Source organism: Hoplias malabaricus, chromosome 6, assembly GCF_029633855.1.
Source record: "Hoplias malabaricus isolate fHopMal1 chromosome 6, fHopMal1.hap1, whole genome shotgun sequence".
Classification (NCBI taxonomy): domain Eukaryota; kingdom Metazoa; phylum Chordata; class Actinopteri; order Characiformes; family Erythrinidae; genus Hoplias; species Hoplias malabaricus.
Window position 1 is genome coordinate 11210305 of NC_089805.1, and position 16276 is coordinate 11226580.

A 16276-nucleotide genomic window follows, 5' to 3' on the forward strand; every position below is an offset into this window, starting at 1 on the left:
TCCCATTACAGAACGTCCACAGCGTCCTCTGGAGTTTGTTCCCCCGAGTTGAACTCGCCGAGTTTGTACCACCAAGAACTTGACGAACTTTGCATTGAGAAACAGAAAGAGAAACAAAACAGTGTTCCTCCTGGACCTTGGATCATTACAGAACATGAGTGCAAACAATACAGTGTACACAGTGCAGACAAATCCAAAGACCCTCTGTAAACATGAACAGGATCAGAGATACGAATGAATGAATGTTATGTGTGAGTGGCCATTGTCCTTGTAATTCTCTCCTAATGGTTACACAGATTTGCCTTTTATTGCCTGATGAAGACCCATGTTCAGACCATTCGGTTTATCCTTTACATTTTAATGTTTCTTATTTGTACCTTTCACTTGTGACACACTTTAGAAGCATGTGCACAGAAAATTGTTTATAAATTGTCCTCACACTGTGTGTATTTCTTTGTCTCCCGCAGGATTTGTTTTCCATCAGCGCATACGTCTACGCTCAGAAACCTCAGCTGGACATTCACAGCTTCGAAGGGAACTTCACCAGGGTAAGGAACTGGAGTTTTTAAACCCTGTGTCCACTCACTGTCCACTCTGTGAGACACTCCTCCATCGTTGGTCCACCTTGTAGATGTAAAGTCAGAGACGGTAGCTCATCTGTCGCTGCACAGTGTGTGTCGGTCGTCCTCTAGTCCTTCATCAGTGACACAGTACGCTTTCGGCTGGATGTTTTTGGTCGGTGGACTGTTCTCAGTCCAGACACTGAGGGGTTTAAAAACTCCAGCAGCACTGCTGTGTCTGATCCACTCGCACCAGCACAACACACACTAACACACCACCACCACGTGTCACTGCAGCGCTGAGAATGATCCACCACCACATCACACCTGCTCTGTGGGGGTCCTGAACGCTGAAGAACAGAGGGAATGTATGCAGAGCAACAGCCTGTAATTGTAGAGCCACAAAGTGCTCCTGTGTGGAGATGAGAGAATGCACAGTGAGTGTAGAAACAAAGGGGTGGTCTGATTGGTGGAAATTAAGTGGTTCCAATTCTGGTTTAAGGTGGGACTGCAAATTCAGATATTTACACAAATTTCACCTTTAAATGTGAGTTTGGTCACGATAATTAATATTTGACACAATATTAATAAACAATATTAATAAAAAATAGATATCTGTGTCCCTCATGAACATAGTTTGTGAATGCTTGAAAAAAGACCTTGTTTATTAATCATTTATAACCTATATTATGATTTTTAATGATGCACTAACACTGCAGGTTATATGTTGATTTATTCGTGGTCCTGGGACGTTAATCTCCTGTTTTCTTGCATCTCTTGTGATGGAGATGACATCAGGGACCTGTGTTGTCTCCTCCCAGCTCAGTGGCAGCTCAGAGCTCCCTATTAACAGCAGATTAGTGCTGAGAAAAAGAGCACACGAGAGAAAGACAGTGAAGGAGAGGGGCAGAGGGGGGAAAGGGGGGCCCCACACAAAGCTGGTCTTTGTCCAGAGTCTTCACTCTTGGCCACACAGCTTGTGGAGGATGGAGATCACTTCCTGTGCTGACTCACTCGGCTGAGCCCATGTGGGAGAGAACTGCTCTGGGATCAGGGACTTCATGACCACATCAAAACCAGAGTTATGTGTAAAAACTGACCCTGGAGCAGGACGAGCATCTGATTCGCTCGGACCTAGAGCTGAATATCTCCGGCAGCTCCACTGAGCTACGGCCAGTAGGCGTTTTTATTACAGACAGCTGTGTAATAATTACAGCAGAGCAGAAATAATTTCAGTTTTAACTGTTGTCATTTTACCACCAGAGAGTAGCAAACATTAGTGTTTATTGTTTATAAAATTTAGAAACTATTCCCTCGATTGTTTCTGGGATTGTTTTTTTACATTCATTCATTCATTCTTTTGGCATTTTACTATGAAACTCATCTCACACAAGATGAAGATGCAAAGTGATCTGTAGTCCCTGCACCAGTCTATGATCCAAAGAGAGGGTCCCCCACATAGATGGAGCCATGTTTAAAATGTGTAGAGATTAGTACAGAATCCCACATACCTTCAGGCCACTAGGTGTCAGTGTAATGAACTGCAGTGTCATCTTCTACTAGAAATCAAAAAATCTAAACTGTGCTTTATGGTTATTGTACACAATTCTCTCTCTCTCTCTCTCTCTCTCTCTCTCTCTCTCTCTCTCTCTCTCTCTCTCTCTGTCTGTCTGTCTGTCTGTCTATATCTCTATCTCTCTCTGTGTCTCTTTCAATTGCTATCTCTCTCTCTCTCTCTCTCTCTCTATCGCCCTTTCTCTCTCTCACTCTCTCTCTCTCTCAAGCGCTCCCTCTGTCTCTCTCTCTCTCTCGTTCTCAAGTGTTCCCTCTCTCTCTCTCTCTCTCTCTCTCTCTCTCCCTCTCTCTCTCAATCGCTCTCGCTCTCTCTGTCACACTCTCTATCGCCCTTTCTCTCTCTCTCTCGCTCTCTCTCTCTCTCTTTCTCAAGTGTTCCCTCTCTCTCTCTCTCTCTCTCTCTCTCTCTCTCTCTCTCTCTCTCTCAGCTCGAAACATTGAAACATCATCATTCATTCGAAAATACTTTTACTTTTCCAACTCTCATTTCTAAAAAATCTTTTTCTGATATTTGTGGTATTTGTGTTTTTTCTACTTTTGGCCTTTTCCCGGGTCATTTTCAAAATTCGCAAAACAATTTGTGGATGGAGAACACACACCTTTATTTAAATGAGAATATTTTAACGCTCCCTCAACTCCCTTTGCTTCCAGACTCCACTGGAATTTATTTAAAACACTGTAATTCATACAGAACTGCCGCTTACTGAACAAAACGTACCAAACAGACCCCTGCACAGAAGGAGAAAAAATAATATCATTATTTTTGAGGTAAAAACCATCTATCTAAGCGTGCTGTCACTAAGAGTACATTGTTACAGATCAGATTTTTTGCTTCGCCACCCCAGTTCGCCACAGCATTTTTGGGGTTAGGTGCCTTGCTCAAGGGCATCTGAGACACGTGGGTCGTGGGGATTGCACCAGCGACCTTCCCGCTCTGTGCTCTGTTGTGCTTTAGAGGAATGTTTTGAACCAACTTTACTCTTTGACCTTACTCAGTGGATCCAGGTCGTTAAAATGTTGATGTGGCATTTTTCACAGACGCGAACAAGCAATGACAGAACAACAACGAGGCCTCATTGTCCTTTCATTAGCATCAATGTCAACAGTCATCCATCCCCATAACCTTCCTTTATGGTGTATTTTTCTCTCCATGGCTTTGAGCATAAGCAGCATAGTCAGTGCAGTTCTGCTGAGTCGTCATAGTTATAATATCAGAGTCATTTGATCTGGAAACTGATCGAGCCCTACTGCTTTCTCATCATGCATTTAGGAGGTGTGTGTTTGTGTGTGTGTGTGTGTGTGTGTTCACATGGGTAAATTTAAATCATTGCCCTTTAACTATCCTCAGTATAACTGTCTAGAATGACTTAATAATAAACAATGGTGGGAATATTCAGGGACTTCACCATTTGATCCTATTTTGATTCAGGGATCTTGTGTCATATTTTTAGGTCTTAAACCTTTTTGTCATGAATATATTATGATTTCATACTGTGATTTATGTATATCATTGTACTCCCCCACATTGTGTTCATGCCCCTTATTTAAAATGCAAAATAAATATAATAATGCAGGACTCTACGATATTTACATATGTATTTTTCAGAATAGAGCGTCACAGTGGAGCAGCAGGTAGTGTCTCTGTCACAGCTCCTGGGACCTGGAGGTTGTGGGTTCGAGTCCCGCTCCGGGTGACTGTCTGTGAGGAGTGTGGTGTGTTCTCTCTGTGTCTGCGTGGGTTTCCTCCGGGTGACTGTTTGTGAGGAGTGTGGTGTGTTCTCCCTGTGTCTGCGTGGGTTTCCTCCGGTGACTGTCTGTGAGGAGTGTGGTGTGTTCTCCCTGTGTCTGGGTGGGTTTCCTCCGGTGACTGTCTGTGAGGAGTGTGGTGTGTTCTCCCTGTGTCTGCGTGGGTTTCCTCCGGTGACTGTCTGTGAGGAGTGTGGTGTGTTCTCTCTGTGTCTGGATGGGTTTCCTCCGGTGACTGTCTGTGAGGAGTGTGGTGTGTTCTCCCTGTGTCTGCGTGGGTTTCCTCCGGGTGACTGTCTGTGAGGAGTGTGGTGTGTTCTCCCTGTGTCTGCGTGGGTTTCCTCCGGGTGACTGTCTGTGAGGAGTGTGGTGTGTTCTCCCTGTGTCTGCGTGGGTTTCCTCCGGGTGACTGTCTGTGAGGAGTGTGGTGTGTTCTCCCTGTGTCTGCATGGGTTTCCTCTGGGTGACTGTCTGTGAGGAGTGTGGTGTGTTCTCCCTGTGTCTGCATGGGTTTCCTCCAGGTGACTGTCTGTGAGGAGTGTGGTGTGTTCTCCCTGTGTCTGCATGGGTTTTCTCCAGGTGACTGTCTGTGAGGAGTGTGGTGTTTTCTCCCTGTGTCTGCGTAGGTTTCCTTTGGGTGACTGTCTGTGAGGAGGGTGGCGTGTTCTCCCTGTGTCTGCGTGGGTTTCCTCCGGGTGATTGTCTGTGAGGAGTGTGGTGTGTTCTCCCTGTGTCTGCGTAGGTTTCCTTTGGGTGACTGTCTGTGAGGAGGGTGGCGTGTTCTCCCTGTGTCTGCGTGGGTTTCCTCCGGGTGATTGTCTGTGAGGAGTGTGGTGTGTTCTCCCTGTGTCTGCGTGGGTTTCCTCCGGGTGCTCCAGTTTCCTCCCACGCTTCAAAAACACACGCTGGTAGATGGAGTGGCGACACAAAAAATGTCCATAGGTGTGAGTGAATGTTGCCTTGCAAAGGATCACTCCTTTGGATCACTCGCCCAGTGATTCTGGGTAGGCTCCCTGAACTGGATAAGCACTTGCCGATAATGAATGAATGAAAGAATTAATAATTTTTTGTAAATAATGCACACACACAAACTCTCCTTCACTGTATTTGAATCTTACAAGAAATAGTCTGAAAGTTCTTGGCATAAATTTTACATTGATTTCTGTTAATGCTAAGGATTTTAAGGATTGATTTCTTCTGGAAGGTTTAGTTGTTGAAGATAAATGTTGTGAAAAGCAAGAATATTTTCTACTGTTTTGGAGGTGAAAACTCTCTTCTGACTGAATTTCCAGTATCTGTTTTTTTGGGTGCACATCTAAAAGTTTATCCCACATCAAGGTCTTTTCTTTAGTTTCTTTAGTTTGACTGAAGCCAGACTTTTAGTTCATTGTAATTTCCCAAAACAGCGAGTGAGCATTTAACTGGACAGATCTGTGGCATCGAGAGAGCAGTGTTATCTGACAGTGGAGGATTACTACATCTGCTGAGCAGATAGAGACCATGTGGAAAAAACTGTGTGTGTGTGCACCAGGTTTCACTCACGATGTGGGAACCAAAATCTTTTAAGATTCATTCACAAGTCAGTCCCAACAACATGCATCATTTCATTTAAAGGTGACGACATGCTTTAAGGTCAGAGTTAGAATTACGGTTAGGGTAGGGTTTAGGTAATAGTTTTTGTTAAGGTTAGTGTAAGTCTCTACGACATGAATGCAAGCTATTGTAATATCCCCAACATGCTCTGAAACAAAGTGTGTGTGTGTGTGTTGGTTTTATATTCAAACGGCTTCAGTGTGTGTGTGGCCTTGATTCTCACTGTATTTTATAAACCCTCTGACTCTCGCTAATTACAGATCTCCTGTGTTCATCTGACCACAGCGTGTCGTGTGGACAGATTAATTGAAGGCTATAATTTCAGTTTCTTTCCATAATTTATGAAGTTCTCATTTTCTAACAAAGGAACATGTTGTTCTCCACGAGATGTGTTCTATTTATTTAGATAGAAACATATATATGTCTTATTTTTTCCTGGTTTACATCTTCCTCTGATTTTGGTTAGTGCTATTTTTTTTGCAGTAGAAAAAAATATAATAACTCTTCTGTTATTTAATCCAGGAACCTTGTTGATTTGTCTTTTTTTCCCTGCAGGAGGACTGTGACCCTCCCATTCATGAAAGTCTGAGCATTGAGAACACGCTGTGGGCGAGTACTGTGGTGGCGTCTGGTGAGCATGCCCTGTTTTTCTCCTGTTTTCACATCAATGTATTAGAGGGGAAGAAGGCACGCTGCCTCCAGCTAGAGCTGATCATGCGGATTTTCCAACCTCTGTCTAGGAAAACTAAAATGTGGAACATTTCTTTGAGGATTTGATGGCGTTCGGCCACAAGGACAGTGAGACTGAGCACCACTCAAGATCATCTCAAAGTTGCACTGGTCCACAGCCCAAATCAGGAGGGGTTTCATGACCCTGTAGCACATGGTTTGGGCAAGGTACCTTCCACCAAAAGATACATAGTACTGTTTCTGCAGTGCTGAGCCTGCAGTAGCAACGGCAGAAGCTCTATTCTCCCTGTTACAACTCACAGGACAGTGGTTTTGAAGCTGATATCTGGATTAAAATGGCACTTGACTATAATAAACACTGCACTGTACAACCCTACAATGCATGTGAGGTTGCTTTTATCAATTACGTGTTTGTCCAGAGAACAGTGCAGCTGATACTGTTTTTGATTTTCCACTGGAGATCACTCCGCCTAAAGCTGGAGAAATACGATGAGCTGTTAATGGGAGCTGAAGTGTCTGTTGATACAACTTCTCCCCAAAGCACAGGTCTCAGATCAGCCTCGCCACTGCTATTTCCCTGACGTCTACAAGAGTGGCGAAGCTGGAACCTGATCCTAATCGAGCAGCAGCCAGGCCGTTCCCCTAAGACCGTCCTACTTGTGTTAGTGATCACCTTTTCATTGATCTGTGGTCGTCACAAGCTTTGCTTTCTCTCAGCGCCACCGCCCCCCTTTAGCCCTGTCCTTGATCAGAGACCGTCCTCCCTTCTTTCCACAACCTTAGACACCTGACATCATCCTCTCTCCCTCGTAGACTCAACACCAGATCCCTGGAAGGAGATATCCCCATCAGTGCTGCTCCATATGAAAGGCACGACTCCAGTGTTTCACATTTTTGACACAGTTTTATTAACCTCAGATTTCTTTTTCTGATGGCAGTAAAATTATTAGAGCATGTGGATAACTGAAGATATTGAATGACACTGGTATTTTATGGGTTGTTATTTCTGGAGCCTGAACTCAGTGACCGATCATTGTTGTCTCTGCCCTTGGCGTAGAGCTGAACAGTCTGGTTCCAGAGGTAAAAATCCCATTTATAAAGGCATTAGGGACTTTGAACTTTAGACGTTATAATTTATCCCATGAGCTGCAGACAGCGAGGTGTTATCTGCTCTAGATAAAGCCATGAATCAGTGCCCATTCCTTGTGACGAAATACATTACCCATAATGCTTTAAGCAAGTTCCACCAATCAGAGATGGCAATGTTACCATGGAGATTTCAACTGCCTGGTATGTCACTGGCAGCCTACTGCCCTTTATGCAACGCAAACTACAAAAAATAAAAAAAAACACTGTTTAGGAAAGAGGGGGCTAGTGATTGGTTAAAACCATTTGCAGTGCTTTGTGGGATTTGTAGTTCATTCCGACATTTTTGTACCTTTTGCTGCCTCTGATTTCTCTTGTATTAAGATCGTGATTTATCTGATTGGTTCAATTGAGAGCTTAAAACTCTTTATATACGGATCTTCCAAAACGTTTGCGGAGAAAAGGAATGGGGTTAATACTTTCAGAGCTATTGCTACTAACAAAATGGCTGCTCACTGTTCAGCTTTATTTCAGCAACATAAACAGTAGCTCAGCTGTGTCCCTGTAACTTTTTGACGGAGGGCTGTCTTTTTAATTCCAGTCTGACGTGGACGGACATTTACTGTTTCATTTTTTCTTTCCCTGAGATGTGCAAAGTTAAAACAGACCAACAGCCGCTGCTCTGCCCTCCACAAGCACAGAGAGTGCCTGCTTTTTACTGCTGCTGCTTTACCCCACAGTGCAGCTGCTCACCACATGTCTTGTGTTCTGATTTAGTTTATTGTTGTAAGCATCCTTGGGTTCTTGAGAAGCACTAAGCTAATACCATGTATTTTTATTATTATTTTTATTATGACTTAAATGACTTTATCTCATGTTTCGCATTAACAAACTGAGATATTTCTGCCTGATTCAGCGCTAGTAAACTCTTTCTGCTGTGTTTGAATGTGAAAGTGCTGTCCCTGTAAAGAAACTCGGTCATTTGTTTTGATTTGATTCTCTAAATATAAAAAAATAACTCAGTATGTGGATTGTCGCATGGATAAAGACTCCAAAGGGTCGTAAAGTGCATTGGAAAAGGTCCTTCCTCATTTGGTTTGATACGGATCCATCGTGTTTCATCTGTTATTTGTTTACCTTAATGAATCTGCCAATTACCCAGCTGCCGTATTGATCAGACTTTATTAAAGTGCATTGTAAAGGTGGGTTTAAAGGAGAATGACATATTAAATCATTTATTTCTGGTTTAGCTTCTGAGACAACTGATACCTCGTGGTGCACAGACGTTTCTGTTAGTTAATTAAAGTGTTTTATTTATCTCCGGGTGTCTTTTCTTGTCCTATTTTCTCAGGTACTGTAATCGGAGTTGTGATTTATACAGGGAAGGAGACGAGGAGTGTTCTTAACACGTCACAGTCAAAGAACAAGGTGAGCGTCTCAGTGTGTGTTTTTGAATGTTCATAAATAATTCAAAGGCAGTCCTTCATTCCTCATCTTTCATCTTTTATTCTCATTTTTCAGCTGTAGGACGAACAAAACAACAAAGAAACATCAGGGACTAAGTGTATTGTCTTAAAATGTTCAGTGTTTACTCTGTCCCCACTTTACCTTTATTTCAACTCCTGCTGTTTTCATGTTTTTTCACAACTCCAAACTTCAGTCGTAGAAGTTGGATGCACTTTGTGCTTCTCATTTTCCAAATAAACCCAAACCCATTCAGTGATGTTGAGGTCTGGGTTCATGGGAGTCCAGTTCATTATTCGGAGTGCAATTTTGTTTTCCCTGCATAGGCTTCTGTGCCTGCTTCACATCCTTTCAGACCCACAGTCCTTTTCGTAGTAGAAGGTTAGACACAGTGCTGTGGATGTGTTGAGATCTAAAGAGTGGAGCTTGAGCTTCAGGGCCTTCCACGTATTTTCTTTATTACATTTTTGTGAATTAACCTCCATCAGTTGGTCCATGACAAAATAAGGTAACCGGAGAAACCGGTGGTTTTGGACCCGAGTTAGTGATCCGTCTTGGTGGACAGGTGTTTTGTCTTTGGATTTGGACGTGTCTGCGCGGAAGGGCAGCTCCGGGTGTTAATTAATCTGGAGGGAGATGTTTTCACCTTGGACGTGAATAACATGTTTAGCGCAGCGTAATCCCCTGGATTTCTCTTGAAGGATGAGACAGCGCTAATCCCAGAAATTACACACTTAGAGCTTGGTTCATTTTGGGGGGTGTTGAACCCTTTCATTCCCCAGGATTTTTACATCCTAAGTTAAGATATTATTAGATGTAGTAGTAGTAGTAGTAATAGTTATTAGTAAAAAGTGGATTAACAGTTTAGTAGAGTTTTGTATCTGGAGCTTCTGGCCATTTAAACATTTTAAACGTGTACAAATATTTGATTTCAGATAAACATGAAGTAATTGTATATGTTTGAAAGATATTAGTCTGGTGTAACTTGTTTTTTAGGACACATAGAAGCCATAAATATTTAATTGAGAATTTGATGGTGTTCAGCTATGAGATGTTTCATGATACCGTGGTTCTGGATCACAAACACCACTCCTACTCATCTCAGTGGCACTGGATAGAGGTCTGTCACTCCAGAACGTGCATTTACAGCCTGGCCCGATACTGTGGGGTGGGGTTATACACTTTTTGTTGACGCTTGCTATTGAGGAAAGTGATCTTAGGCTCCTTTTTCCTCTGTGGAGATTCTATAAACTGTGTGTGCACGTATAAGGGATGGCTGCAGATGTTTGGACACAGAGACTGCGGCTTGTTCTGAGTTGCTGAGTTTGCTGAAGGTATCTGGTCTGTGTCTAAGTTCTCGGGCCGAGAGGAATCCAATATCTGAAGGAGATGATGTCAGAAGTGCCGATAAAGTGTGAGAGATGGAGGGAGGACAGTCGATACGACAGAGAGAAAGTCACGGAGAACGCCTTCGCCACTTCTAATATGTTGTGACACTGCTCTCGCAAAGCTCTCGCACAGAGTTGCTGACACTGTGGCAGCTATCACTTTCCAGTGTGTGTGTGTGTGTGTGTGTGTGTGTGTGTGTGTGTGTGTTGCAGCTGTAATATAGAACACCATTCTCCCAGAACATCTCTCTGCCGTCAGGTTGAGTGACACGACAATGTCTGAAATAGATCGTCCCTTTGTCACAAGGGAATAATCGAACACGAGAACTTGTGTTGTTCTCCTTTTCAGGACTAGTGAAGCCTTGGGTCCATTCAGAGGAATATTTTGCTTCTTTTTGTGTAGTTTTCACAGATTCATTCATTCATTCGTCCATCCATCTTCTTTAACCACTTCATTTTGATCAGAGTCGCAGTTTGTTCAGAACCTACACAGAATCATTGAGTGCAATTCACACCTGTGGACAGTTTCACACACTCACCCAGTCACCCACACACTCACCCAGTCACTCACACACTCACCCAGTCATTCACACACTCATGTGAACAGTTTCACACACTCACCCAGTCACCCACACACTCACCCAGTCATCCACACACTCACCCAGTCATCCACACACTCACCCAGTCACTCACACACTCACCCAGTCACTCACACACTCATGTGAACAGTTTCACACACTCACCCAGTCACCCACACACTAACCCAGTCACTCACACACTCACCCAGTCACTCACACACTCATGTGAACAGTTTCACACACTCACCCAGTCACTCACACACTCATGTGAACAGTTTCACACACTCACCCAGTCACTCACACACTCATGTGAACAGTTTCACACACTCATCCAGTCACTCACACACTCGCACCTGTGGACAGTTTCACACACTCACCCAGTCACTCACACACTCGCACCTGTGGACAGTTTCACACACTCACCCAGTCACTCACACACTCGCACCTGTGGACAGTTTCACACACTCACCCAGTCACTCACACACTCGCACCTGTGGACAGTTTCACACACTCACCCAGTCACTCACACACTCGCACCTGTGGACAGTTTCACACACTCACCCAGTCACTCACACACTCGCACCTGTGGACAGTTTCACACACTCACCCAGTCACTCACACACTCGCACCTGTGGACAGTTTCACACACTCACCCAGTCACTCACACACTCGCACCTGTGGACAGTTTCACACACTCACCCAGTCACTCACACACTCGCACCTGTGGACAGTTTCACACACTCACCCAGTCACTCACACACTCGCACCTGTGGACAGTTTCACACACTCACCCAGTCACTCACACACTCGCACCTGTGGACAGTTTCACACACTCACCCAGTCACTCACACACTCGCACCTGTGGACAGTTTCACACACTCACCCAGTCACTCACACACTCGCACCTGTGGACAGTTTCACACACTCACCCAGTCACTCACACACTCGCACCTGTGGACAGTTTCACACACTCACCCAGTCACTCACACACTCGCACCTGTGGACAGTTTCACACACTCACCCAGTCACTCACAAACTCGCACCTGTGGACAGTTTCACACACTCATCCAGTCACTCACACACTCACACCTGTGGACAATTTCACACACTCACCCAGTCACTCACACACTCACACCTGTGGATGGTTTCACACACTCATCCAGTCACTCACACACTCACACCTGTGGATGGGTTCACACACTCACCCAGTCACTCACACACTCACACCTGTGGATGGGTTCACACACTCACCCAGTCACTCACACACTCACACCTGTGGATGGTTTCACACACTCACCCAGTCACTCACACACACACACCTGTGAATGGTTTCACACACTCACCCAGTCACTCACACACTCACAACTTTGGAGAGGTTCACGCATCCTTCGAGACACAGTGAAGCAGCTTAGTCATTTTTTTACTGACAGTCGTGTTTTCCAGTTTTATGAGGACTTTGCTGTTTTGTGCTTAAGAGGAAAAGAACGGTTATAAAAGAGCGAAATACCTGGCTGTAATTTTTCTCAAGAATTATATTCGTATCAGAATCTAAATGATCACCAATAAACACTCATGTGCAGTTTATAATTAAATAAAACACAAAGAAGACGGACCGCACTTCAGGGTCCTGGAGTGGTAGTAAACAAACCAATCACAATGGCGCTGATGATGAGGTGCGCTGCCGCTGTTTATCAATCTCCATTGAGTGTGGCTTTGCTTATGCTTTTGGTAAAACGTAGCCCACAATAGACTGACTTCTCTGAGAGCGTCCAGTGCTTAAGCCGCTGTGTACGGTATCATTATCCCGTCGCAGGTCTACACTGTGGACTTGTTCTCCAGCACAATGCCATATTGTTGAAGCACACTCAAGACTCAGGGCTCAATATAGTTGATGGATTTCGTCCCATGAATATTCATGCCTTGTCAGATTTCACACAGACACACACACACACACGGAACGCAGGGTAGCGAGGGGCAGGTTGAGCCGTCCCTTTCAGTTTAAATGGGCCTGGGATGAATGGGGTAAAATATGCACTCTGTATTCATTGATAGCATCTTTAGCTGGAGGTAATTGAGGCTCTTTTTCTCTTCGGACTGAATGAGTAATGACTTCATCCGATCCCGATCCAGCGTCGCGGGAAAGGGGGGGAGAGAAATCTCATTGTTTTGCCCCTTTATAAAGAAGGGATTCCTCTCTTTCTCCTTCTCTTTCAGCTGGGAACTGTGTCTTCTGTCTTAATTTTTCTTCATTTTAATCCCGCCGTCGCCTATTTTCCCCACTAGTTCAAGCATGGTGATAAAGCACAGCTGATAAATCAGTCACTCCTACAGCTCTGGGGATTGGGAGGCGGCCGCCGGAGATTCCGGTTTGTATCCCCTTTTTTAACCCCCCTTCTTTTTCTTTTTTTTTTAATGGGTTGTGTTTTTATGTTTTGCTGTTTTTATTAGCGTCCTTACATGAAAGACCCCTGTGTTACTGGGGGGGCTCAGTCACTGGGCCTCAGCAGAAAAAAAAAAGCCAACTAGGAAGAAGACTTTTTTTTCATCATTTTCCCACATATTCCATTGGCTGAGGCGCACACTTGAAAATGAAAAGGAAAGCTCCAGCTCTTTTGTCCGGGATAAAAAAGTCTCTTTGCCGTCTCTGTATGGCCTATGGAGGCATTCGTCTTTTATTTATTTATTTTTCACTCCCATTTTGCCTCCGGCGCTTTTCATTGAGAAAGAGGGACAACAAGAGGGGAGGTTTATGCAGAAATTCCAGTCATTTGTCCCATCTCTCTCTCACACACACGCGCACACACACACACACACACACAGAAAGCATGAGAAATCTGTCAGTTTGAGACCCAGTCGGGGTCATGGAGAGATGCTCGGATTGTTCAGTGTTGAGCTATAAATAGGTTTTGTTTTGGATTTTCACTTCTATTCACACACTATATGCTTCAGACTCTTGTGACGTAATGACATTCCTCCACTTCACCGTGAAATGTCCAAACAAAAATGATGAGAACAAAGCAGGATTTCTTTACGTCGGGCCTCATCAAACACAATACCTCAGACCGGTTCAGACCTGTGACCAGTTGGTAATAATTTAATGAGAATAAATATTAAAGTTCCAGTGTTATTTTTTCAGACATTCATTCATTTCTTCATTCATTGTCTGTAATCCTTATCCAATGCAGAGTCATGGTGGGTCCGGAGCCTACCCAGAATCACTGGGCTCAAGGCAGGAACACAGTTCGTCACACACTCACACATTCACTCACCTATGGACACTTTTGAGTCACCGATCCAGACAGTCAGTGGAAAAATGTGAACACATTAATGTTGAGTTTGGCAGCATTTAAAGGGACGCTACGTAATATTTTTTACGACTTCAAATCATTGATCTGTAAAAGGGAGAATAGAGCTTTTGTCATTGCTACACAGCACTGCAGAAACTACACTATGTATAACTCTGGAGGTTGGTAGAAAACCACGCCTCCTCGCTCCCTCTCCCCACTGATTTCAGCAAAGTGCTGTAAATACGAATTACAGAGTTATTACCCCATGCTCCTTTAGCTCATTTAAGTCTCTCTCTCTCTCTCTCCCCCTCTCTCTTTCTCTCTCCCTCTCTCTTTCTCTCTCCCTCTTTCTCTCTCCCTTCTCTCTCTCTCTCTCTCTCTCTCTCTATCTCCCCTCTCTCTATCTTTCTCTCTCTCTCTTTCTCTCTCCCTTCTCTCTCTCTCTCTCTCTCTCTCTCTCTCTCTCTCTCTCTCTCCCCTCTTTCTCTCTTTCTTTCTCTCTCTCTCTCTCTCTCTCTCTCTCTCTCTCTCTCTCTCTCTCTCTCTCTCTCTCTCAGGTAGGCCTGTTGGATCTGGAGCTGAACCGCTTGACTAAGGCTCTGTTCCTGGCTCAGGTTGTTCTGTCCGTCGTGATGGTGGCTCTTCAGGGATTTATCGGACCCTGGTTCCGAAACCTTTTCCGATTTGTGGTTCTCTTCTCCTACATCATCCCCATCAGGTACAGTTTATTGCCACTGAGAGTTGGAATATTGCTGTGTGTATGTCACGGCTGCCTCTTTAAAATTTGATGAATTTAGGATCTCAAACCCTACTCTAATTGGGACAGATTTATACCCCTCTCACACACACTTGGCATTGGCCGTGGGGACTGTAGGCTCATGTGTAGCTGCTCCAGCACATCCAGTATCCTATGGGAATTATACAAGCTGTGCTTTGTCATTATACTCCATTTCCACTGCGATATTTGATAGTCTCATAGGTAGTGTGCGCTAGATACTGAGGCCTATGTTTTCTGAAGCAGGTGTGTGTGTGTGTGTGTGTGTGTGTGTGTGTGTGTGTGTGTGTGTGTGTGTGTGTGTGCTCATCAGCCTGAGGGTGAACCTGGACATGGGGAAGTCAGCGTATGGCTGGATGATAATGAAGGATGAGAACATCCCTGGCACAGTGGTGAGGACCAGCACTATCCCAGAGGAGCTCGGCCGTCTGGTTTACCTTCTCACAGACAAGACAGGTAACACAGCACTGACCCAACAAAACACAGTAAAGTACACCTGAGCTTTGGGCATTTACATCTCTCTGTCAGGATCAAAAGATTGACTTCCCCCAGTGCAGTTCAAGTCTATTACACTGAGCTCTTACACAAACGGGTCTGGAATTTCTGGTTACATTTAGAGAGGAGGGCTTGATTGATCCAGGACACTGGATTGATCCCTGATCGCTGGGGGCTCAGTTGGGTTAACGGTGTGTGTATGTGCACTGCCCTTTGTCAGTATTGTGTGTGTGAGTTCACCGCCAGGAATGGGCCAAATGCAAAGTCCAGATTTTGTTGGAATTAATTATGACTCTTGACATGAAATATAGTATTGCTTTGTTGTTGTGTATTGTTGCTCCAGGCACCCTCACCCAGAACGAGATGGTGTTTAAGCGACTCCATTTGGGCACTGTATCATATGGAATGGACACAATGGACGAGATTCAGAGCCACATCATACAGTCATACGCTCAGGTAAGGACCCTTCGAATAGAGACACAAAGATAATTAAGTCAGAAACCTTATACGTGGAAGACAAACAGGCCATCGCTCCTGAGTCATATTTCACGAAAGTGCACTTTCTGAAATGCATGAACGATGCGGGTGATCTGACTGAAATCCTCCGATTAGAGAAGGAATATCGAATGAGATGTTCACAAACTTTAGGCCGTGTAGAGCATAAGGAGCAGCACAGCACTAGGCTCTGTCCTCTGTGTTTGTTGTTGTATATTTTATGGCATAAAGACAACTGTTTGTGACATAAGCTGGTTTTCCATCCACGGCACTTTGGCGAATAAACTTCAGATGACGTAGGACCCCGTGATCAGGGACGGCATCGAAATGAGGGAGAGGGAGAGTGGGTCGTTTATGTCAAAAACACTCTCAAACAGTTTCATTTCTGTGGTGTAGAGTTTGATGTTTTGAATGGAAAGTAAAATGCTGTGTGCTGTTCCACCCATGCTGTAAAATAAGAAGCTCGGACGCTGGGGTGAAAACAAAGGGGTAAAGTGTGGAGAGGAGAGAAGAGGAAGTAGAGTCAGGGTACATTTAAAAAGCC

At 44.4% G+C, this 16276-nt stretch overlaps 1 protein-coding gene across 1 annotated transcript in view; it reads left to right on the forward strand.

Annotated features, from left to right (window-relative positions):
* The window catches only part of atp9b (ATPase phospholipid transporting 9B), a 52891-nt gene that overhangs the window by 16558 nt on the left and 20057 nt on the right, over nt 1-16276 (forward strand). The window contains exons 9-14 of the mRNA XM_066674506.1: nt 468-548; nt 6030-6105; nt 8602-8678; nt 14525-14685; nt 15056-15198; nt 15581-15693. Of these exons, the coding sequence (XP_066530603.1) occupies nt 468-548; nt 6030-6105; nt 8602-8678; nt 14525-14685; nt 15056-15198; nt 15581-15693 (651 nt within the window). The remainder of the gene's footprint in view (nt 1-467; nt 549-6029; nt 6106-8601; nt 8679-14524; nt 14686-15055; nt 15199-15580; nt 15694-16276) is intronic.